This window comes from Ammospiza caudacuta, chromosome 7 (genome assembly GCF_027887145.1).
Source record: "Ammospiza caudacuta isolate bAmmCau1 chromosome 7, bAmmCau1.pri, whole genome shotgun sequence".
Lineage (NCBI taxonomy): Eukaryota > Metazoa > Chordata > Aves > Passeriformes > Passerellidae > Ammospiza > Ammospiza caudacuta.
The window spans coordinates 32,534,379-32,559,139 of NC_080599.1; the positions used below are offsets into that span (position 1 = coordinate 32,534,379).

The window sequence follows — 24,761 nt, forward strand, 5'->3', positions numbered from 1 at the left end:
GCCATGGGTATAAACAATGCTAATGACTGATGATTTAAAAAATGTATTTTAATATTGACCACTACTAGGCAAGATGAAGCCATGGCTCTATTCAAATACATACCCTTGAAGAAATCAGAGTAAAGTTTCTGCATTGTGTGTCTGTTATATTGAACATGGATCATATTCTGGATTATCTCCAAGTATAAAGGAATGTTTAAGTAAAAGTATCTGGATTTAATTTGTTAAAGAATATGAGAACAAATGAATGCTGATGATCAGATACACAGAAACTGTTATGTAAGTACTTGTCTAATCTACATAATTTCTTTGTGGTGCCCACTGATTCCACTAGAAACTAAAAACTCTTAGGCATCAAGAGTTAAGTTACCTATTTGCTGCTTGATTAGAGTCTGCCAGACATTTTGATGGTGTTCATATACTTTGATCTGATGTAGTTACTACTAGCACCTTAGCTATGGGAGTCAATCTGCCTGCACACCTGGTGGTTATAAAATCCACAATGCATTATGTTGGAGGAGTGTTTCAAGAGTACAGTGAAACTGATATTCTGCAAATGATTGGGAGAGCTGGAAGGCCTCAGGTAAGTGAATGTTTTACTGTATTGATGCTGTCTATAGGCAAATTAGTAGAAGCTATTCTTGCAGAAGAAAGTACAATGCCAGGAATTTTACTGCAGCATTTGGTTTTTAAAGGGTTATTAATACTTAAATTACTCCTAGGTAACTTTTCTGTCGAGAAAGAAATCTGTTTACTTTTGTATTGTCCATCAAAAATCACTGCTTCACCTTGCAGTAGAAAAAGATCTGAAGATTACATTTGGGTTACATAGTGAATGAGGATTAGAGAAAAAGTAGAAAACTGGCATACAGTATATTTCAGACAGGATTTTGAGAAAAGAGTTTTAGTGGATTCAGCAGGTATGTGATGCATATTCAACTGTGTTTTTTAATAAGAACTCAAGAGCAGCTTTTATGTGGGGTTTTATTTTCCAGTTTGACACTACTGCCACTGCAGTTATCATGACTCGTTGCAGTACCAGGGAGAGATATGTACAGCTGTTAAATGGTGCTGATATAATAGAGAGCAGGTAACTAAGTATGTTTTTATGAGACTCTGTAGATAGTAGCTAAACTTCAGAGTTTCTACAGAATATGTTTTTCTTCACATGGGTTTTGGGCTCTGCTTTTGTCCATTTAGAAGAAGTTAAGAAAGAATTAAGGAAAATAAAGCCAAGCTATTCAGTAGTTAGTGGTCTCTTTTTTTATCAGCCAAAAGAATCTTTAGGACATCTTAAGCTCAAAAGAAAAATTAGATTCCTGCTGGAAAACTGAGGAAGCTGAAAGAGTATTTATTACAAAGACAAAGAGCAGGAATTTAATGCAGCCCTATCTGAATTTCTAGATTATAGAGTCTGGGAAGTACTAGACCTATATTTGCTGTTAACAGATTATCATGAGAAATATGTGGGAAAGTTAGGATGCTAAAACGTAAAATAAGAAATTTTACTCATTTACTTTTGTTAACATTTAATTTTTCAAATATATTTAGAATATCAACAGCACAGAATGTCTATGCTGCAATTTTTAAATGTATGTAACTTTGTTTTCTAGTAAATGTCGAACTTCACAGTTGACAGTTTATTTTTGCTTGCTAGGCATTAGGCCATAATAAACAAATTACATTGTTGATTACTTACATAATCTTTACTGTGTTCCATCAATTTCACTGATTACAGTGAACAGTTGTGGTTTGGGAGGAGGGGTTTGTTTGATTTTGTTTATTCCCAAAAATTAGTTTTAGCACTTTTTGTATTGCTCATTGGAAAAAGTCCTTAATTGTTGGTTTTTTTTGCACTAGCTTGCACAGGCACCTTGTTGAACACTTAAATGCAGAAATAGTGCTACATACTGTCACAGATGTCAGTGTAGCTTTGGAATGGATACGATCAACATTCTTGTACATTAGAGCCTTAAAAAATCCAGCTCACTATGGTTTGTTTGGTTTTATTTCTTTAATTCATCTAACTATGGCACTAAGATGTGTTATGTCCATATTACTTGTTTCTATAATTTTCTTAGGGACTGTTATTTCATAATGTGATGAAAACAAGATGTGCAATGTGGCCTGTAACATTTTGTTCTTTAACATAAGCAGTGGGAGTTTCAGCATGGTATAACATTTTAAAACTGTGAAGAAGCCATTTACAACTTCATAATCCGTTTCTTTTTATCTTAATATGCTGGACCATGTATTAATACAATATCAAGCCATAATGTATTTTGCACTGCTGAATATGTAATCTGCTAAGAAAAAGACTAGTCTAGTATTTGATCATTTTTTCTAGAATAAAATTCTAGTTATCTTAATTCCAGTGTCTTCAGTTTGTCTTGTCTAGAACATTATCCCAGTCCCCAGCCCTGACCATATCTTTGTTCTTGTCCACTTGCTCTACCCCTGATTTTGAAGTCATTGGGTAATTGCTGCAGACAATTTTTATAAGGATTTATAGCTGGAACATAGCACATCCAGTACTTGAATGGGTGTTACAATTTAGGTGGCTTCCTATATTCCAAAATAAGAAAACTGTACCTGGAAGTTTCTACTGACATTTCTGAAACTTTTAGGACTCTTGATATTTTACATGTGGGAATGTTTGCAGCTTTTACCTTTGCACATCTGTTCTACAAGTCTCTTACTGATACTTAGAGAGTTACACCTTGTAAAACTTCTGACTTGTTTGCAGTATAATAAACATTCCCACATATTACACTTTGGGGTATTTATCTGCTTCCTAAAAATCAGCAAATCAGTTTTAATGGGTGATGACATTGAGGAAGAAGTGTATGATAGTACTAGGTTATGATATGTTAGGTTAAAACAACTTTTGTCTTTGCCATGAAGGTTTTTCATCTGGATTAGATAAAGTTGGAATTGAAGCAAAGTTACAAGGTAAGTGGCTTCTTAGTTTTTTTCAGTAAAATGTTACAATTTAGGGCAGGTTCACCCATGTTTATTATCTATGTCCATTAATTTCAATGGAGCTATTTGCAGGACAAATGTAATTTACTGTATGTTATTAATTCTATTTTGTTATTAATGTTTTTGAAATACTATCAGTACCTTTTAAGTGGTAGAAGAAATTTTCTTGGGGAGAGGAAAATCATTAAATGCCTTTACCTACCTCATCTCCATATACATACTCAGAAATATGAAGCAGAACACTTTAATTTTGATTGTTCATCATTCTTCCTAATTTTCCTTTCAATGATCTCAATTGCTTTCATTAATTTCTGTTACTATACTTTCAAAAAAGTTCTTTTCAGAAAATGTCACCTTCCATTCATAAATTTAGCCTTGAAAACAAAGGATATAAAATGTAAACATCTTTGCCCTGTCCAGAAACAATTTAAAATTGCATAAATTTATGAGGCTTTTTTTTGCTAACACTTGAATAAAACCCAGTTATTAACCTTTTTTTAAAAATACTGCATTTTAGCTATTTGCAATTCCATTAGAAAATATACAGTGGACAGAATCATCTGGGAATTGGTGCCTATTAACTTTAAATACAGAAACAGCATACAACTCTTCAGGTGGTTTTGTTTTGTTAATTTGTTTTAATGTAAGTTTTCTGGTACTTTAAATGTAAATATATTTATAAAAGAGTACTTGCTCTCAAGTTGTGCAAATCTACAAATACAATTTTCTTTCTTCAGTGAAACTCCTCATGTCCATCCAGACCATTTGGAACTAAAATATCTGGAGGAGGGTCTGGTCCATGAAAACATGGACAGATAAAATGCCCAGAAATCTCTATAGCTTTTACTTGGACTCCACTTACACATTTTTAACATAACTGTGTAGGAAACATTTGTGATTGATTTTGGGCTTCATAGAATGATGCTGAGGCTGTTCATTGGGTAAGGGTTTCAAGGGCCTTCAGGAACACAGTACATTTGCTGCATTTTGCTACTTGAGGTCCCCAAATGTGAGAAACATTGACTCTTACTTGCAGACAGTGAAAAGAGGAGCACTTATCAGTAAGAAATTTTGCCTTTTCAGTAGTTTTCTATATTTTTCTGTCTTTTACATCAGGAGTTTTCTGTTCTTGCCATGTAGGTTGAAAGGAATAGAGGGAATGAAGTGTGATACTACCTAAACAAGCCTTTATGGGAGAAGGCATGGTTTAATATGTACAGATAGTGATAGAAGAATTCAATTAATGCTTTTTTAGTGTGGCAATTCTGATGTTAAAAACTAGCTCCTCTTCCTTACAATATGAAATATTTTGTAGTAATGTATATAATGTTTTCATATATTTCATGTGTAAAGTGAAGGATTGCTTGGGGAACTATCTCTTTGAGTGCTGTTCTAACTGACTTAAACTCTGAATGTTGCCCTGGTCTTGAAAAAGAGAGACCAAAAGCAGTTTGGTCATTCTTATGCAGATACCTGACACAACAGGTTTAGTGAAATAAATACAAATGCAACATGAAAATTTCTAATGAAGGATTCATGAATACTTGTGGGTATTTGAAATTTGGACCATTTCAGTGTTAACTCTGTAGCAAAAGTCTTTTGTATAAGTGCTTGTGGGTTCTCTAATCTGTCATTCAAAATTGAATATGGCAACCTACGTTCCAGCATCTAGTTTCTTTTCCTTTGCAACTTTTACCTTACTGAAAAAGAGTTGGCTTGTCCTTATCAGTTATCTTTCAGTGAGTTTCCCCAGAGAAAAGTTAGCCACCAACTTTAATAGGAGGATTCCAAAACCTTTACTTGTGTTCAGTGGAATTACTTGGGTATATATTCATACCATTTGATGATGATGTTTGTGGTTTGTACATGGATAAGGTATTTTTAGTACATGCAGAAAACATTTTTCAAATTTTTGACAGAACTGTGTCTGAAGAACTTAAATGATTTATCAGCTTTTGATTTGATCAGGATGGATGAAGCAAATAATTTCAAACCAACAGGTAATACTTTTTTCAAATAAACTAATTTTCAGGAGTGATGTAGAGATAGTAGTGAACTGTGAAGGATCTCAGCTACCCTTGTGACTCATTAATAAGAGTACACAAATGTAGTAGAGAGTAAAATCTGAGGGACTTTGTGAGTGGAATATTTGGACAAGTTTCTTGACCAAGTCGTGGATGTTCACACTCTTAATCTTTTTTTATGAATAGATCTTCTCTTGTTGCTGAAAATTTGTTGCAGATTAGAAGATTGCAGAACACTGTGTCAGGATAATTGGTTGTGGCACAGTGCAAGGAAGGACAGGTTTTATCAATACCTGCTCTTCTCTGGACTCCTCTGCTAGAGGTGTTTGGCTTCTTAGCAACCACAGTTCCCTGCCTGGTGTGTTAGTGGGACTTCATCTCCATTGGAGAGAATTGCCACTGCCACTCTGTGATTGGATCAGTCATGTCCATCTCACAGCTGGGGACAATGACATACTGAGTAGTGGGGGTAAATCTCACAGAGGCCTGGAATAAGAAAATTAATTTAATTTTGTGGCTTAAAAAACTCTAAGCCACTAAAATATACTTGACATACTTATTTTTTTATGGTATATTCTTCTTTTACAGAGACTGGAAGATTAATGGCGTGGTATTACATTGCATTTGATACAGTGAAGCAGTTTTTCACAATGAAGGGAACTGAGACACTAAATGAATTGGTAATTTGAGGTTTTTTTAAATTACATATGTTCAATTATTTTTAAACAGTCTAAGAAAATAAGGGTAAGGTGTTATTTATTTTAAAGAGCTCAGGCTTTATTTTTATAAAGTTTTAGAGAATACATCTAATTAAATTCTATATGGAGTATTTTTGAGACTTTGTACTTTGAGATCTTTTGATTCCCAACTCTTTCTTCACTCACTAACCTTGCTTATGAAGATGTAAAGTTGCTGAAGCTGTTCTGTTTATGTACTAAAAGCCTTAATATTTTCTGCTGTAGTAGGTTTTATTTGTTGAAAAAACAGCTGCATCAAGAGCAGGTTTTACTTTTAAGGGAATTGTCTTTCTGTTTTAAGTAACTTTCCTCTTTCAGCTAATGAGTTGTTATCTGAAGCACAAGACATTTTGTTTTCAAGCAAATATTATGGTAAAACGGATTTGCCATGAAAAAAATGGAACACTTGTTCTCCTGTGCCTGTCTTTGTCATTAAAGTGTGAAGAAAGCAAGGTGAAATACATAACAGAAAAAGTTGTTTGTATTTGCCTTGTATAAAGTGTTAGTAAGGTGTGGGGTTAATTTTAGATAACATCAACTGAAATAGTAATCAAAAAGCTGAAAGAAAAATTGTCCCCTTTCATTAATGACCTTTATAGGAAGAGGAAAGAAAGGTGGTCAGTATTAAAAAGAACTGACGGACTGTGTCTTCATGGTCATACTGCTGAGGAAATAAATTTTTTTAAATGTTCTTCTAAAAAAATTAGAAGAAGTAATAGAAAAAATGGCAAATTAAAGCAATTACTAAAAACATTTAATTATTACAGATTACAATGATCTCCAACTGCACAGAATTTGTGGATGTGAAGTTAAGAACAAATGAAAAGAAAATATTGAACACTTTGAATAAAGACAAAGACAAAATAACAATCAGGTATTTAAAAAATACATTGAAAATTGAAAGTACCTTTTTAGCAATAAATAAAATGAATTTAGAAAATATTTGTTTTCATGCATAGGTTTCCAATGGAGGGGAAGATAAAAACAAGAGAAATGAAAGTAAACTGGTAAATATTATATTGCCTTTTTATTTTTTATTGAAAACCTGCCATTTTAAGGCTGTGAAGTCCCTGCTAAATTTTTTGTCATTTTGCAGAGGACCAGATCTTGTATTTTGTTGTTTCTATTCTGAATTTCCTTTTTTTTCCCATGAAAAACTTTGATGTTGTTCTTTGTTTACAAACCCATTGTTTTTCCAGTCTCATTCAGGCTCAGCTGGGATGTATTCCTATTCAAGACTTTACTTTGACACAAGATACTGGCAGAATATTTAGAAATGGCTTGAGAGTTACTAGATGTATGGTAAAATTTAATTTTATTTTCCTGGTACATCTCCTAATAAGCTACATTATGTTTGTTAACATAAGTCAATCTTATTTTTACAGGGCTATCTGACTTTCTGGCATCATCTAAGAACAACTTCTCTGCTTTATTAAACTCTTTGATTTTAGCAAAGTGTTTCAGGTGCAGACTTTGGGAAAATTCACTTCATGTGTCTAAACAATTGGAAAAAATTGGTAGGTACTAGTTAAAAATTATAAAAGTGTAATCTTGACAAAGAATCATAACTCATAATTAGCCTGCTGATTTCTGTGATATCTATGTACATAATTGAATTAGTCTGCTAATTACTTATTTGCCACAATTGAGTACCACAGTTGCCAGAAGAATCTGCCATTGCAAAAGCAAGCTCTTTAGTAGCTTTCTTAAGGCTTTCAAAGTATTTCAGAATTGTTCTTATTCCTCACTATTCCTCTCAGTATCCCAGGCATATTCCACATTGATATGACTGCGTGTCCCTGACTAGGCTATGTCTTCCTTTCCAGGCAGCAGTTGCTGTAGGTCCTCTTGCTTGTATGCATTAAAACCTTTTAATTCACATTGAAAAGGATAGGAATCATGAAATATAAGTCAATTTATTATGCATGAGGTTCTTATACACATGATGATCAAAAGTTTCTAATGATCTTCCTTTCACTGTATCCTGTTATTGAATGAACTTCTGACTGGAAGTACAGGCTTGTCATAATTATTTGAAAAGGAGTTCAGAAAATTTTGAGTCTTCTGTTTTATAAAAATGTAGTCATACTTGTTTGAGGTAGTAGTGTATCTTCCTGCTTTGATGTCTGGTCTTATCATACCTTCATGCTTTCAAAATTCACTGCAGCATTCTCTGTATTTCTTCTTTAGAGATACATCAGCTCTGCGCTGAAGAGTGTAGTACAGAGATCTGCAAATTAGAGAATGGCTAAACCCAGAGGTCCATCGGGTCCAGCACCTTACAGGCTTTCCTGCTCAAGGGCAGAGGCTGTAATGCTTCATTCATGTGGATTCAAAGCAAGGGCAGGGCTTGTTAGCCTGTGCACAGCACAGTGCACAGTGCTGGGAACACATTTCCACTACCCCACACCTGTGGCAATGTTGACACCATCATCTGAGGAATCTGCCTCATGTTCAGCATTTCTGTGGAGTTAGGATGAGTGGGATAAATATGGCACTTGCAGTGTAGACAAATCCTTCCCTGTACACTATATTCACCAGAATAAAGTCACGTTTAGTTTTTTAATAAGAGGTGTATATATACAGACATGTCTGTCCAATTTTCCTTTTTCTGGGTACTTTATTCTTATGCTGTCATTGCTCTTGCAGCATATGTTACAAAGAGCTGCTAACTTCCAAAGTGTCATTTGTTCCCCTCACAAGCTTCTTTTGAACATTCTTCTGACATTCACTCTTTTCCTGAATCAAACACTGAATTGATGCCTGTAGTATGATACGATTTTTTAACCTCTGCCTATGGCTACTAATCTTCTGTTTCTTTCTGGAGTTAAATTAAGTTCCCAGAAACTTGCTGATACCATGTAGCATATTCAGAAATCCTTAATTTTTAAACTCTTAGCTCAGTGTGCTGTTTTTGAACCTTAAAAATGCCTTTTTAGTCAGTATTTCCATTATTAGAGTGACAGTTCTTTGACTGACACTTGGCCTTACTGAGACTGATATTTCAGTTGAATTCTTGCTGCATTTCTACAGCTCTTGTCCAATAATGATACTCCCCCTTGTTACTGAATGGTAGGTTTGATTTCTGTTTGCTTGTTCTGACAGACAGGATAATGATCAGTTGTCATACAGGATTTATGACGTTTACTACTTGTTCAATTTTATTTCCACCCCCATTTATTCGTTTTGCTCAGAAGTGTAGATGAAAATAAAGAGAAAAGAATCTTATTTACATCTGGTATTCTCTTCACTGGCAGAAATCCTTCTACCATTTTAGGAATTAGGGTAAAAGAGTTAATCTTCAGCTTCAGTTATAAAGAAACAGAGGAGCAGCTCTAGCAGAAGAAGTAATATCTGAGAATTCTCAGTATTCAGACTGCAGAGCTTCTGCAAAGGAGCAGGAAGATGGTAAAAGATGTTTTCCCCAAGTCAGACCCATGTGTATTATGTTCAAATACACATGAAAAGAAAAAAGGTGTTCTGTTTCTCTAAAGTATTAAATTCTTGAGTTAAGTATTTTCTTATAAGATTACAGTAATGTCTTCCAAGAAGCAATCTAAAAGTATTTTAAGAGTTTTCCCACTTAATTTTCAGATTTCTTACATTCGTTCTTTAGCAGAGCTCTTTAGCAGAACTGTGTGAGAAGGATCCAAATACTCATTCTAAGTATTTGGTAGTATTTTTTACATACAATCATTGCAGTTATTATAAAAGGCTGTAATGCCAGGTCAGTTAAATGCTTTTTCATAGCTGTGATAAGTCTAAATCTCACTGGAAGTATGGTGAATCACAAAGAGAAATAAAAGTGTATATGGAATTCTCTGCTTTTGTGGCTTACATGCCCATGGGAAAGTTTTTTGCTAAAGCTGGAATAACTCGTAGAAGATAATAATAAATATTTATTTTTCAGTGAATTTCATTATTAACTTGTTCAAAAACATTGAGGTCTTTATGATTTTAACATAATTAAATAATTTCTTGAATAGGGAAAACATTCTGAGACAAAGAATACTGCATGGCATGCTTTTTTATCATATATATACAGAACACATTTCTTGACTCCTACAGAAAGTGATGTAAAATCTGTTTTACTGTAGAAAATGCAAAAGTTGTCATCATTGAAATATTGTATATTTTCATGTTTGGTTTGTATTGCATTTCTTTTTCTCTTTACTAATGGAGAAATTAATTACTACTGAAATACTTGAGTGAAAATAAGTTTAGTGACTTGCTGGGCAGAAAGCTGCATCAAATGTAACAGAGTTATTTATGCTTTGGGTTTACCTGCTGTAATGCAGTTGTTAGAATAATTTGAGGTTATTCATTGTCCTTTAACAGCATAAAACTTGTATATGTGTTTTTCACAGGTGTATCATTGTCAAATGCTATGGTAAATGCTGGGCTGACATCATTTAAAAAAATTGAAGACATAAATGCAAGAGAGCTTGAATTGGTAACTTATTATTTTGTACATAGATAAATATGATAGGGAAAATACTGAGGATTAATACTGTTAGCAGTTAAAGCAGTATAGTTAAATATATTTGCTATATGGTCATAGCAAAATTTAGATGTTTAGGTGATTTATTAATTTTAACTAGTAGAATTTTAAAAACTATGTAGCTGCTGCTGGTTTTCCTTGAAAATGTGTATGATGTTTTGTTGTAGCAAATTTAATGTGAATGATGATTTCACTGATTTGGTTGGCTGTGGAAAGCAGATGCTCAAATATGTAGAATTTCATCATGAACATGGTTTGTAACAAAGGACAATATGCACTTCTCTATTAGAAGTGTTGGAAAAATATAAAAGGGAATATGTATTTACAGTTTCTCTTAGTGTATCTTAATTATGAAAATCCCAAATTTCCATTATTGCAAGTTTGAGATAGGAGTAGAATAAAAATCTTCTAAATCATCTACAAAACACTTCTTATTTTAGGAAAGGTAAATGTTACTCTAGGACTGGTTCTTTGGCTTTTGGCTTCTTTTCTGTGGAAGCTGTTATTCCAGTGTTCTGGAAGATATAACAGACTTCTAAATCTTACTTTGGTTTTTCTGTTTTGACTTTGGAAATTTGATTTATCATTCTGGCTCCTTTTGTGTTTTTTCTTGTAATTTGTTTTGTTTTAGTTAAAGCTTGTGCAGCATAGAAGAGTCATCTCATATAAAACCTGAGTAGTCATTGGTAGGTGATTGAATTATCTGAACTGAAGCAGTAGCAACTTTTACAAGTGTTGGAATTTCCTTTTGGTAATGTTGCTATTCTGGGCATCAATGACAGTAGAGAACCAAGAATGAAAGGAGCTTTTGTTGCTAACATAATTACTCAGGTGACTTTGATTCCTTGGATTTACATCTTTGCAGATTTTAAACAGACATCCTCCTTTTGGAAACCAGATAAAAGAGTCTGTTTTGCATCTTCCAAAATACGAACTTGAAATTGAACAGGTACATTTTTTCATATTTATTTTATGTTTTTATGCTGGTTTTATTAAATGAAAAAACAAGTCCTGACTTAAAGCAGTTCTGAGTCTTCCCAGATGGAAGATCAGACAATATTGTGACCTCCTTCCAGCTTAGCAGGTAGAATGAAACTCCTAAATCTCAAAGGAGAGCCTTGGAACAGGCATTCCCCATAATAAATTGGCCTCTCTTGTTGATAGCATTTTATGTTACAGATGTGTACCAGTACATTCACATTCTAGCATTATATGTGAGTCTGAGAGGTCTCTTCTATCTTGAATTTAAACAAACCCTAGAGACAGCAAAGCATCCAAATACAGCTAACTGAAATACTATTAATGCATGTTTATTTTCTACAGCACACTTAGGAATATAGAGAAACAATAAGTTAGTACATTAACCTAGCTGGTGCCCTTTCAAAGGAAGGGTACAGTTCTATGTGTAATCAAGAGCTTTGAGGTTCTGATATGCATTTTGTCTTTATACGGATCACAAAGACACTCTAGCTTTCTAAAATGCAAAATTTGAAAAGTGACCTTAAAGTTGATAGAAATGAAGACACTTTTGAAGTTAAAAGCTCAATAGATGTGTGAAACTCTCTTGGTATAACAATCAGTTCTAGTTTACTTTTCCCTTGATATAATACCAGATGAGTAGCTCAATTCTCAGAATGAAGATTTAACAATTATAAAAATCTTCTAGAGGAATGTTGGGATGCCAAAATATAATTTCTATATAACAAATCATATTCTTGCCTATTTCTCTTTGCATTTGTCCTTGATTCTCAGTACTGAATCAAACTTAGGGTATTCAGCTTATCACCAAGTTAGTGCTGAAAATCAGTGTCTCAGAGGAACAAATAAAATTGTACCACAAATTCAAATTGCTTAAGTTGAGGTTTTGTGCTTGTATCAACAGATAGAAATTTATGGGGGGCATATATTTTCCTCTGCATATTTTATCAGTTCTGTCTTCTGTATCATTTTCCCTAGCTTCCCAAATACAGTGACACGTTGGCAGAAATCTTAGTAACCATCAAACTAACAAACTATGAGCAGCTCCAGACAAAGAGAACAGCGCCAGACTTTCACTATGTTACATTGGTCATAGGAGATGCTGACAACCAAGTCATTATTAATCACAAAATTATGTATGTATGATCAGGTTTTTTTGCCTCACATAGTTTTATGGTGTTGATTTCTCATCTGTTCTGTGACTTTCAGGCAGATTTTCAATATTTCCTACTGATGTCTAATAGTACAAAATTATTCTTTATCCTACAGCATTTTCTAGTCACTGTTGTCATTTAAAATGCTACACAAAATTCAGCAACCCCCAAAACATGCCAGTGTGCTTGTCAGTGAAGAAAGCACGTGTAAATATCTGTTAAACATCAATGTCATATTATGGAAAAGTCATAATAATTTCCCCATAAATATAAAACAAGTAAAATACCTTTTAAAATTATGGGAAAAAACAGTTGTTACTTACTCCTGTTAGCTGTATTTCTTTAATTATATTTTAGAAATATTTTTTTTTTTCCCCTCAGAGATAGATTTAAATTCTCCAGTTGGCTAAGAGATGCTTGGAGCAAATGGGAAAAGAGAAACAGAATCTTTTCCAACTGCTTGACCTTCATGACAATTCTGACCAAAGTCTGGCACTTTGGGCAAAATTGAAACTGATCTGCAGGATCCTGGCCCTCTTATGGCCATAAATCATACATGATTGAAAAGTTATTCTTAGGCCAATTATCAAGCAGAACGAAAGAAGTAGAACCAAATTCAGGCTCTTTCACTTGGTTACAGATACCATAGTATGTTGTCCTTGTCTAACAACTTTGCTGATGCATTACAGGGATTCTGTGCTCCTGAAAACTGGAAATTGGATGAAGAAAATTGAAGTTAAAAGAGCTGTTAAATCAGAAGACATTAGTATAAATTTAATTAGTTCTGATTATGGTAGGTTAAGGTATTCTTTGAATTAAAAACCAATATGCAGGAGATTTTGGAACAAATTGCTAAAACGCTTTCTGTTAAGCCAAAGTATAATAAAGTGAGCTGGTCTGGAAACAAACCTCTATAACATGTATTTTACTGGGCTGCATCCTACCTCTCACAATTACTTATCTGTGTATTTCATTTACTACCACATAAAGAACTGCGAAGCATCAAAACTGTTACTAGGAGACAATATTTAGCTCTGTTGATACAGATTGGGATTCTCTTTTGTCCTTCTCCTTCAAGTGGGTTAACTCTCAGCAGAGATAACCTATCAGCCTGACAGTTTATTTATGCTGAGCAGAGCTGCCTTTGTGAGTGGTTAGGTTTTGCACTGTAGTAAAGAGGTGTTGGATGTGGTCGTCTCCACTTTGGTAACAAGAAATTCCTACAGCTGGAAATGTTGTGCCTTACTGTGTGCAGATTTAAACATGAGTCCCCTCAGTGACAACTTCCATACAATTGGAACTATAGCAGTAAAGGAGCACCTCATGACCTTGAAACGCAAAACTTCAAAAAACAATTTAAAGATAAACTGGCTCCATTGAATTCTGTCATCATGCCCCACCAGTAAAAAAGAGTGCTGTGTGTTAGGTTAACTGAAGTGTACTTGATGCTTCCATGGTAAATATTGACATTGAGATTATTACAATAATCAAGCCTGGAATAATCTATATTTCTATAGCTAGACCTGTGGCTCTGGGAAAAAGAGTTTTCTAACCACACAGAAATGAAAATTGTCCTTTTATCTACAGGTACAGTAGATAAAATACTCAGTACTGAGTTCAGAAAAACTCAGCACAACAGTTAATTTTTCTGAAACTGGTAATGGTGAAATTATACTAAAACCAGGTCTTCCTAGTCTCTACTTATTTTAAGTCTGTTCCTATTTCAGACTTCAAAGAAATCTCACATTTTTTAAAAGCCTGTCTGGTTTTCCAACAAATTTTATTTCCCTAATAAAAGACAAAATTGCTCTCTTTACAAAGGGTGTCTCTCAGTCTGTCATGAATATTGGCCTTCAACTTGAGAAGCATTATAAACATGTTCATTTTTTGCCTTTGCCAGTACAGAGCTGCTGATACTCCTGAACACAGACTGGAGTAGAGTTTAAAAGTTAAAATTTTATCAGTTGTGCAAAGTCATTGGTAAATTTAGTTTTAACAAAAGTAAGCTTAAAGTTGATCAATACAAGAACATTTGGTTAAAGGAACTAATTTCATTTTTCTTCTAGTAACTATGTCTTTAATTCTAAAAAATGTTTGGGGTTTTTAATCTCAATCCTAAAGAATCTGGTCATACAAGAGTGTGCTCTAAGGGCAAATTACTTTTTTAAATTTCCATGATCTTTGAGTAACTGAAGATAATTGTAGTATAGAAACAGTTTAAAGCTGTTTTAATAGTTTTGTCTTTTTATTTTCCAAGTTGGCCTTGATATACAGCGAGCATATACAGCCTTCTACTTAACACCAAAACCAGAGGGACGTAAGGTGGTTACAAATCAAAAATTGAAAGCTGAATCTACACTTGATAAATGTTATAGCTCACCTCAAAGCTTGCCAGCAGCAAAAGTAGATACAGGTAAATGGTCAGATCACAGTATCTGGCTGATACTAAAGTCAACAGAAAATTGAATTTTGCTTTCACTAGGGAACTAAATCTTTATTCATCCCTGCTGTTTCTTTCTCAAAGGTAATAAAAATACAACTCTGCTGCTTCTACTCGTAAAGTACTACACTGCAATTTTTTGATGATTTTGAAAGTTAGAAAAATCATGGGTGTTTGGTATCCAATATTACTGTTCGAATTTCTGTATTATATTAATCTAGGAGGCAGATCTAAACAGGAGATTGCTTACAAGAAATTTGGCAACAGAGAATGCAACCACCGCTGTAAAAATAAAGATGTGTGTGGGCATGACTGCTGTGAGTTTCATTAAATCTACTACTTCTGATACTTTTAGAGAAATGTAATTTAGAACAGCTCCCATCATGCCAATGGCTACGTTAGCAGAAACAATACCAGCAAGAGAATGGGTTGTTATGCTGCAGTCATAAAAGCAATTATAAGTAGCTTTGGCAATAGCACTTTTATAGGTACTACAATGATTAATAATACTTTTTGTACTTAGCATATGATCTTAAAAAATGTCAAGCTTGTTATGCTTTTATATGAATACTGTGTTAAATCTTGTACTTGGCATGTGAAATCTTTTAGAATGTTTTAACAGAAGATATTAAGCTTAGTGGCAAAGTTTTTCAAAGTAATTTGAAAACAATTAGGATTTATCCCTTGTAACTAATCTAAAGATTATTTTACTTCATTTTCTCAGGTAAAACTGGAGTACCTCCAAAGTCACAGATGAATGGAGACACAAACTTTTCTTTGTACCTAGCTGATTTAAGGAGCAGGAACTCAGTTTCATCTATACCCCCAGTAAAACGTCTAAAGGTTTGCTTGAATGCAGTCAGCCATTTCATAGGTTTATTTTAATCTGTTACATATTTGTAGGCATTGTTTGCAGAGAGAATTCTATCACTAAACATGAACATCCAAGTTTGACTTTTCTGTGTGGAGAGCAAAAAGTAAGGAAGTACAAAGGTCCAGGAATCTTTGAGAGGTTCTGCTGTTCTTTGGGACATTTCCATTGATCCACTTTTGTGCACGTCCTCTATATCTTTTCTTTTATGGCATTTGATAGGTTGTGGTTGGTGAGGTTCAGAGGCATTGTTGGAGGGTACTGCACTGTGACTTGGTTTGGCAAAATATTACCTGAATTAAATTGTGGTATTTATTAGTCATGCTACTAAGAGTCTTTTTCACTGGCAAGTAGATCCACTTGTTTATAAGAAAACTATCCCCATTGGTTTTAAACTTCTGAAACATTTCATGGCTTGCACTTTATTCCTCTGAATGTAGTGGTAAACTAGGTCTTTCTGCAGCAAGAATGACATTTGAGGTATTGGAGGGTTTTATTTCTACCTCACAGTTTTGTTTGCTTGTTTGTTTGCAGTAGAGGACTATTTAGCCTACAGCTAACGCAGATGAGAGTCAACCAGTCTGGCTTTGCCGGGGTGCTTGCATACCTCCACCAGAAGCACATAACTCAAACCTTTTTAACTGAATGCATTAGATAGACAGACATCAGAAAGGTTTTATGACATTTAAATATTGTGCTAACTTAGAATATTAATGATGCCATTAACCCTGTTAAAAAATAATAGCTCTTAGTATGTTTATATCTTATAAGTTATAATATTTTGCTTTCTTTAGATGGAGATGTTAAATCAAGCTCAAAATGTGGATCTCAAACAATTTGTTTTTACACCTAAGGCTTTATTGCCAGCCTTGCCAAGGTATTACTAAGAATTGCTTTCTGAATAAATTTATTTTGCCACTTTCTGTAATTGTTTTACAGACATGTCATTGATTTATTGTTTTTAAATAGGTCTAGCAATAAACTGTCATCTTTGTCACCTTCAGTGGACCAGGAGGATAATATTAATACCTTAGAAGTATCTCAGAAACAACTGCAATCCTGGAATTGTGGAAAGAGTAGTAAGTTATTGCTAATGTTTAAAATTGCAGTGTTCACTGGTTTGATATTTAAATTAATGCTTCATATTTTTCTGCCACAGATAAAAGCAGATACTGTTTTTCAGATGCTTTGAATGTGGACTTTGAACTGAGAGATGATATTTGGGATGATATTGATGATGAGAAATTGGTATTTGCCAGTAATTTTGTCAGTAGAGAATTAGGTAAGGTAATTTCAACAAACTTTTTCCTTTCCTAAAATTATTCTACAGGCTATTATTTGAGAATAAATTATAATAATATACAATGAATAGAACCACCTGAAATTTTTGGTTAATTGACTAGACTGACATTTATTATTCTGCCTTGAATGTCACGTATATTGTGACAAATCCAATACAGAAGGGACAGTTGAAAAACTCACAATTAAAGTTTTTTGATGGCCTGCAACTGCATAATTGTTTCACAATGTATATTGACTGTATATCTCTGCTTATCTTTATATTAGCCCAAAACCCAAAGAAATATTTCAAGTGTTAAGACACTTTCATAATTTTTAAAGTACTATTTATCATAACATGGGAAATATTTAGAAGGGGTTGTGGCTTCTTCTCAACCCTCTTTTTAAAGCTTTCATTCTTTTGCAGAACATGGAAATATCTGCCTTCAAAGTCCAGATGAATGTCAACCCCTCTGCCAGTATACATCAAGCAAAGCCACAAATAACATTTCAAAAGAGTAAGACTTACATAATTTACTACTATTTTATTCAGTGTAAAATATTGTCTGTATTTCACTTGTATCTGTGTAATTAAATGTATAGAATGTTGTTCACTCATAAAAATGAGTGAAATTTCAGTGTTTAAAAGGCATGACTTGTTGCATTATTTTAATTTGGTTTTTATTTAAGTGTGCAGAGAGATAAGTAGAAAAACCTGAATTGAACAGAAAATAATTTTTCCCTTCTGTAAAAATACTGAAATTATTCAACTTGGTATTTTCAGTTCATGCACGGTACAAGATGAGTCCAGGATTCACAACTCAGATGTTTCTGTGGTCAATAGCACATCAAAAGTGAATTTATCTGCACAGATTAGAAATACAACCTTGGTGAGTAAAAATATATTGACAGCTGAATTTTCTATCATTTGAGTACTTATGGTGTAAATATATCTGCCATATCTGACTGATGAATCAATTAGGATATCATGAATTTCAAATTGTCCAAATCATTCTCTGTTCATTGGGATATTCCTGATACAAAGAAATAGGATATGAATTTACTTTATATAGCATGATCTCAAAACTATTTACTCAATTTGATAATTTCTCTGTCCAGTATATATTTGGATTCGTCACATGCTTGGTTCTTGTCAAATATCATAATATCAATTAAATACCAGTACTATATTGTACAACAATCTGGGAGTTTCAGTTGGTTTAACCATGTATACTTTTAAACTTTTGTGTTGCAGTTCAGTTTTCAAGAAAAAACACATTCAAGTCCTTCTCAAGAGCAAAAAAGTTTACAGTGTTCTTCCATCCCAGAAATAATCTCAGACTCTTCTAAATTCACTAGGAAAGAAGATTTTTTTATTTTCACAAAAGAGCAGGAAAAAGAAGTAGATCCAAGGTAAGAAAAGTTACATATGTTTTTCTGTTTCTTCAGTGTTTCAGTGCTTAGTTCTTCATGGAATAGAGACTTTTGGTGAATGTGTTAGTTTCTAATATTCATTGCTAAAAAGTTTAGTTTTCTCAATAATAGTAACAAATAATTTTTCTTAAGACACATTACTTAAAATTGCTTGTCTTGGTTTCTCTTAACTCTATAGTGTTCCTGATTCCATAGGTTTTGATGTGCTATACCTTATTTGTTTGTTTGCTTAATCTTTAGATTTCTTCTTGATGATGAAACCAATGATGTCAAGCCCTTTCTTGGAATATTTGATGGTATTTTGTAAAACATGTAAACAAAATACATTGTAAGTGCTGAGGAAAGAACTTACAGTCAATTTTACAGTGAAGGCTCCAGTCAAGAGAGTTTGATTCCTGTTGTATACCTATTTATTAATAGCTGGATTGCTGCATAGAATATACAATAAATTAGACACCAGTTTTGTTGTATAATTTATGGAATGTAAGAAATAATATCTTGTTTTACAAGTATTAAAGTATTTTTGTTCACCTTGCTGTTTTCAGGATTATAAAGAAAAATATTGAAATGTGTCAAAGGAGAATAGTTCATAATTTGAGGGTACTTTAATAGATAACAGAAAATCCCATTAGAGAAAGTAAAGGTTTAAGTGTTTATAATAACATGTCCTGCTTCTCAAATAATCTTTAAGTGAATGAAAGACTCGTTCCTTGGAAATTTTGTAATATTTTTCAGGTTTTTCTTTCAGTTTCTCTAAAGTTGAATTTTTCATAGTGCTGTAAAATAATTAGATTTATAAACAGAAGTAATAGGATGATAGATTATTCTAGATTCTAGATATTCCTTTTGACAGTGCTATGAATGTGTTAATAAAAAAATGCAGCTTAAGCAGATATGTTTCCAGATTCTCAGGAAACCAGTTGTTAAATGTCTGTAAAAATACTCTAAAACTCTCTTCCCTGTTCAGTTTCCTACCCAAGGTCATAAAATGGACATTCATGTGTCCTAATACAGGTTTAGGCACCAGGTATTGCATTTGGATATTTTCTTTTAGCTTTAGTGTTTGAATAGTAGACTTTGCAAGTTCAACAGTTAGTAGAATTTATGATATTGCCTAAAATCCAAGAGAATGTTAAATTTTACTGTAATTATTTAAAATGTGAGGAATTAAAATGTTATAATCACATGTGAAACATTAGCTGTCTGTTCTTTCAACATTGTGGTGCAACTAAATGCAGCCATGTTTTTCTCCACTACCAGGTTGTAATTTTCTCAACTATTAACATTTTGCTTGACTCCAGTGTTTCCTACACTTTTGACTTAATATAACTCTTTCTCTGCATGAAAGAATGGCCTAACCTAAGCAGCCTCAGTACTCACCCCTCAACAATTTTTTGACTATGCAAATGCCAGCAGGCCCCAGTTTAATTCACTTTTCTACACCTCAAGTATTTTATTACATCTCAAAGTTATTAGTATGTCAGATCTCTTTTTGTCAGATTTTTTAAAATTAAGCTTCCAAGCTGATGTAAGTCAGAATTACTGTACTACTGCTACATTTAACCCAGCAATCCCAGTCATGTACACATTCCAGTTCTCTGTCAGGGTAAGATTTAAGAATGCAGATTTTATCTCCTGCACTTCACCATCTTCTGATTTCCATGGGAGATGGGTGGCTCCTAGGCAGGCACAGTGGTGTTTCTCAAAAGATGCCTCATGTAAATGATCAGGAGACCAAAACCCCAGGTCACACCCCAGAAGGTAAGTGTTGATATAGCTATGGAGAGCTGTAATTACCATTGTTTAATTGATTGCCTGTCTAGTCACTAGAAAGAAGCAGACACTGTCAGAAGATGTTTTAGATTGTAAGTGGGCTGAATTGCTCTTGGTGCAACTGTCCAATTACCTGTGTTGAGAGTGACACGGAGAAGCTGGTGTGCTGTAATTTCACAGACAGGCTCACTGAATATTGCTTTGCTTGTGCATGTGAGACACTGAATTCCTTTATCCATGTAAGGAGCTAACTTCCCTAAGGTAAATAAAAGGGCAAGAGATGGCTATGCTTTGTTTCAGGTGCTGACCAAATGCTAAAAAAGACAAATTCAACAGGATGTTATCAGACATTTACACTAAGCTACTGACAATGAGTAAAATACAGACTAAAGTACATAAAAAATTTGTTAGAGTCTAAACTGATCCTTATTTTAATTCTACATAGACTTGAAACATTAAATGAGTGGCTCGAGTTTCAATCACTGGGATTGTGTAAGTAATTCTTTGGGGATACAGCAGGATGCCACAGACTTTAGTCTGGGGGTGATTCTACAAAATTTACATTATAAAAAATAAAGTTTTCTATAATGGAGAAGTGAAAGACAATTCAATATGATGAGAAGTCAGATTTTACTATCTTACTTGCATGATTCCCCATAATAAAAGACATGCTTATACCTGCTTTTAATTTAACTTCAACTTCCTTATATGCTTCCTTGTCCTATCACACATACTGATTTCAAAATAGAAACTGAGGTCAACCATATCTGGGCCTGAAGAAAATGCAATATGCACTCAAAACCTATAATCTTCAAAAGCAGAGGGAAAATAGTATAGTGTTTAAACATGTTGCCAGGCATCTTTGTGTATAAGGTAAGTTACAGCATACAGAATACTACAAATGTATTGTAACAATTTTCATTGTGTGGTGCCTGTCTTGAGCACATTTTAATTATATAGCTTTTATTCCTGTATTTGAACATTTTAATGAGTTAAACATCACAGTAATTGTCAAAATAAGAGCAGTTGCAACAAGTCAGACTCTTATTATTTGGGTGTATTTTCACTTAGATATACCTTCACAGAATAGTTACATGATATATAAAAGTTGGTGCTCTTAAAGGCAGTCAGAATAATGATAAAGAATGAACAGAAGTCTCTGTATGAAACCAACACACACAAAATATTTGAAATTAGTCATTTTGCAGAGCACAAATGATACCATTCTAATGCATCATTATGACAGTATTGATGGTACCTCTTCTGAAAGAAAGGGTGTCTTGCATTAGCTCTTTATGTCACTTTGTCTGCATGTTATGTAGATGAGCAAAAGAGTCATATCATGTCAATTGTTTTACTGCCAGAATCTTTAATTATATCTCTAAAATGAGATCTGTGAATGCCTGGGTTTTTTCCAAGCTCCTTTGCTTAACAAGGAAATAGAAAAGAAGGTACTAATCAGGGTAAAAGTCTCTTCCTGCAGAGGGCTAATGACACACTGAATTTTTGGAAGACTTCCATGAGAATTAACTGAGGCACATACAGTGCTTTCAGTGATTAATTCATCTTGACTGAAAACAATCAGATAGAAAAAGGACAGGTGTTTATTGGCTGCCACTATTCAGTTGAGATAAACCTGGTTTAGCCATGCTTCTGTATTTGTTCTTGAAGTCTGTGTGACATTAAATGGTATCAGTTTAAGCCTTCACTTTCTCCCAGTGTTGTAGTTCCTGGTCTCCATGTGCCCTGATGGGCGTTTCAGATGGAATGGGCTGGGGTAAGGAGTGCACCTCTGTAAGCACTAGGTCTGTCTGTCTCTAGGCAATGCTATCACTGTTGCTCTTCCCTCTGGTTGTGAAGAGACTGGAAAGGATGTGCTACTGTTGACTTGCAGTCCTGCCTTTAACAGGAGCCCCAGTCCAGACTGTTAATACCAGTCAGGGAGAGTTGGTTCCCAGTTTGCTTTGTGTGCTACCTACCACACTGAAACACTACACTGGGGGGAATATGTAGTGCTTTGAGTGTCCTGAGTCTGTCCTCTTGTGCTTTTTAAATGGATTATTTCCATGTGCCAGGACTTAAGGGGCACATGTAATTGGTGATGTGTGAAAATGTTAACATGTTTTGCAGAAATGCAGTAGATGGTACTGGGTGGACAAACCACATAAAGAAGGTATATGTCCTTTCAAATATAATAAAATTGCCTAAATATAATAACAAGTAATTTCTGCCTGTATTTAACATATACTGCATGGAACCAGCATGTCTTTTTGACTGGGGCTACATGGCAATTTCTATATTTTAGATAGCTGAGCATAGGGAATAAGGCAAAACATTTTGTTTTGAAAACTGTAAGGATATTTTGTTTATATAAAGGAAACAATGTTTCTTTTGTAACTGTGAAACTTCCTATTAAAGGATGCATATAGCTTTGAAAATAAAAAGACGTTTGTAACTGTAAATGGCTATGATATATTTGCTGTTCCCCCACCCACTTAGAGACAAAACCTATTTATAAGTCTTTATTAAGTGCAAATAATTCCCATGGCTTCTGCAGAATATAGTCTGATTTGCATATAAATGACATCTCATGATTTCTGCTCAGAAAACTATATTGAAAAATACATATTTCTGCATTGGAAACCTGATATTCACACATCTTAAGGTCAGCTTGCATAACTTGTTTTAAGCTGCTGCATGTTGATACCTGATCATACTTCCAGCTAGATTCAGGCTTTATCCTTTGAAATTATAAATTTCTTATTTTGATCTAATTCCAAAACATTTATCTCATCAGTTTAAGCATTTAAAAGTACTCAGAATATTCATCAGTGCAAGTGGAAAGCTCCTAACTTGGCACTTTTCCTTGTCTCCAGTACTGTGAATTTGTGATGTGAGAGAATTCCTGCTGTTTGAGTGAGACAGAAAAAGGCTGCTAACTTGCTCTAGTCACTTTAATAAATGATAGGATGTAATGAAAGTAGACACAGAAATATTACTCTTTTTTAATGCTTTAATCTGTATAATACAATAAGTAATACAGCAAACCTTGCCATTGAACTCTGTATATTTTCACAGATTCTTATATCCTGCTTTGCCAATACCTTTGATGGTGTTTCTTTAAACAGCCAAGCCACTCATTCGGGACAAGTGTCCACTTACTGACAGGCTCCTACTGCTTCTTAGAGCCATCCTAAAATAAAAGAAAGATGTTGGACAGACAGGCATTAAAAGGTTTGGAAGAGAACTGCCATGCCTTGGTTTTCAAATTCCTGCCTGGCAAAGGTCTTAGTGAGCTGAATGCCATTGCTGGAAGCAATAGGTTCTCTGCTTAGAGAGATTGATTTGCCACAGTAAATAGTCATTAGTTTTGAATGCCTCATGGAGAGCTTGACACTGTCTAGTAAAGAAAAAGTGAAAGTAGTGCTGTCTAGAAACTTGGATGTGCAAACCAGAACCTCCTTTTAGGCAATTTCTTTCTGTTTATAAGGGCCATTAAATTATCTGAATGAAAATGAGGCAGTATGATTTATTACTATTTTTCCTGGTATGGAGTAATATTTTAGCTCTTTTATTCCAGACTTGTTAGGTTCCTGTGTGTAGGAAATACACTTCTTTTATCCCAGAACTCTATCCTTGTGCCTTATGTGTTATGCCTGGAGAAGGTTTTTCTGTCTAGTTGGGAATTTCCCCTCAAAGAATAGTCACCCAGCAGCTGGGTGACTATTTATCATTTATCATTTTCAGTATCTTCTCAATTATAAAGATTTCCGGCTCTGAGGTCAATTTGGTTTCTAAAGATTGTACTAACAGATGTAAACGGTGCATTGACCAAAGCATCAGCACATTATCAAATAATGTTAGTTCTTAAGTATGGCAGCGGAAGTGATAGAGAAATTGTCAGTCATGAAATAGATATGCTTATCTTGTGATACATCCCAGAGATGCATTTCAGACACTGGAGGCTTGCTTAGTGAGGAAAATAACCTGTGTTAGGAAGATAAGAGGTACAAGTGTATGCATCTCCCTCCCTGTCTCCTGGGTGTGATTGTCTCAGACAACCGTATTAGCAGAAGCTTAGATACATTCTTAGCTCCTGGAATGGATTTGCTGAAGTGACAGTGCATACTGAGGATGATGGCAAAAAGATGGGCAGTGTATTCTGGAAGAAAATAAAGTTGGCAGCTTGCAATGGTGAAACACAGCTTCAGATAAGCATGTGGTTCAATAGAAATTAGTCTCTGTTCATAGACTTTATAGCAACCGATCAGACCTGCTCTTTCAGTTCAAGCAGTTAATAATATCTCAGCACTGTAGCTTAAGGGATACAATTTTCAAAATTATTGTAGTGTGGGACCGATAAATTTCAGCACAAAGAAGGCACTACTCCATATAATTTATTTTAGATTTCCATCTAGGGTATGTTCTGGCACTCCACATGAAAGTCAAATTGTCCATGTAAAATGGTTTTCGGGTGATAAGTTGACCCCTGGGGTTTTAGTAAAATAATAGGTTCAGAATCCCATCTGACTCTCCAATCTATAAAAGCTAGTTATCAGCTGTTCGAAGGATTTGATAAGAAAGGGAAA

At 34.1% G+C, this 24,761-nt stretch overlaps 1 protein-coding gene across 1 annotated transcript in view; it reads left to right on the forward strand.

Annotated features, from left to right (window-relative positions):
- The window catches only part of HFM1 (helicase for meiosis 1), a 30,209-nt gene extending 11,357 nt beyond the window's left edge, over nucleotides 1–18,852 (forward strand). The window contains exons 15-38 of the mRNA XM_058808777.1: nucleotides 438–583; nucleotides 996–1,090; nucleotides 1,861–1,994; nucleotides 2,905–2,952; nucleotides 4,902–4,982; nucleotides 5,595–5,686; nucleotides 6,511–6,617; nucleotides 6,703–6,750; nucleotides 6,943–7,040; nucleotides 7,129–7,260; nucleotides 10,111–10,196; nucleotides 11,110–11,193; nucleotides 12,201–12,358; nucleotides 13,066–13,169; nucleotides 14,634–14,789; nucleotides 15,038–15,133; nucleotides 15,541–15,659; nucleotides 16,482–16,564; nucleotides 16,657–16,763; nucleotides 16,871–16,969; nucleotides 17,393–17,483; nucleotides 17,750–17,855; nucleotides 18,221–18,378; nucleotides 18,640–18,852. Of these exons, the coding sequence (XP_058664760.1) occupies nucleotides 438–583; nucleotides 996–1,090; nucleotides 1,861–1,994; nucleotides 2,905–2,952; nucleotides 4,902–4,982; nucleotides 5,595–5,686; nucleotides 6,511–6,617; nucleotides 6,703–6,750; nucleotides 6,943–7,040; nucleotides 7,129–7,260; nucleotides 10,111–10,196; nucleotides 11,110–11,193; nucleotides 12,201–12,358; nucleotides 13,066–13,169; nucleotides 14,634–14,789; nucleotides 15,038–15,133; nucleotides 15,541–15,659; nucleotides 16,482–16,564; nucleotides 16,657–16,763; nucleotides 16,871–16,969; nucleotides 17,393–17,483; nucleotides 17,750–17,855; nucleotides 18,221–18,378; nucleotides 18,640–18,706 (2,495 nt within the window). The 3' untranslated portion in view covers nucleotides 18,707–18,852. The remainder of the gene's footprint in view (nucleotides 1–437; nucleotides 584–995; nucleotides 1,091–1,860; nucleotides 1,995–2,904; nucleotides 2,953–4,901; nucleotides 4,983–5,594; nucleotides 5,687–6,510; nucleotides 6,618–6,702; nucleotides 6,751–6,942; nucleotides 7,041–7,128; nucleotides 7,261–10,110; nucleotides 10,197–11,109; nucleotides 11,194–12,200; nucleotides 12,359–13,065; nucleotides 13,170–14,633; nucleotides 14,790–15,037; nucleotides 15,134–15,540; nucleotides 15,660–16,481; nucleotides 16,565–16,656; nucleotides 16,764–16,870; nucleotides 16,970–17,392; nucleotides 17,484–17,749; nucleotides 17,856–18,220; nucleotides 18,379–18,639) is intronic.
- Nucleotides 18,853–24,761: the final 5,909 nt, after the last annotated feature.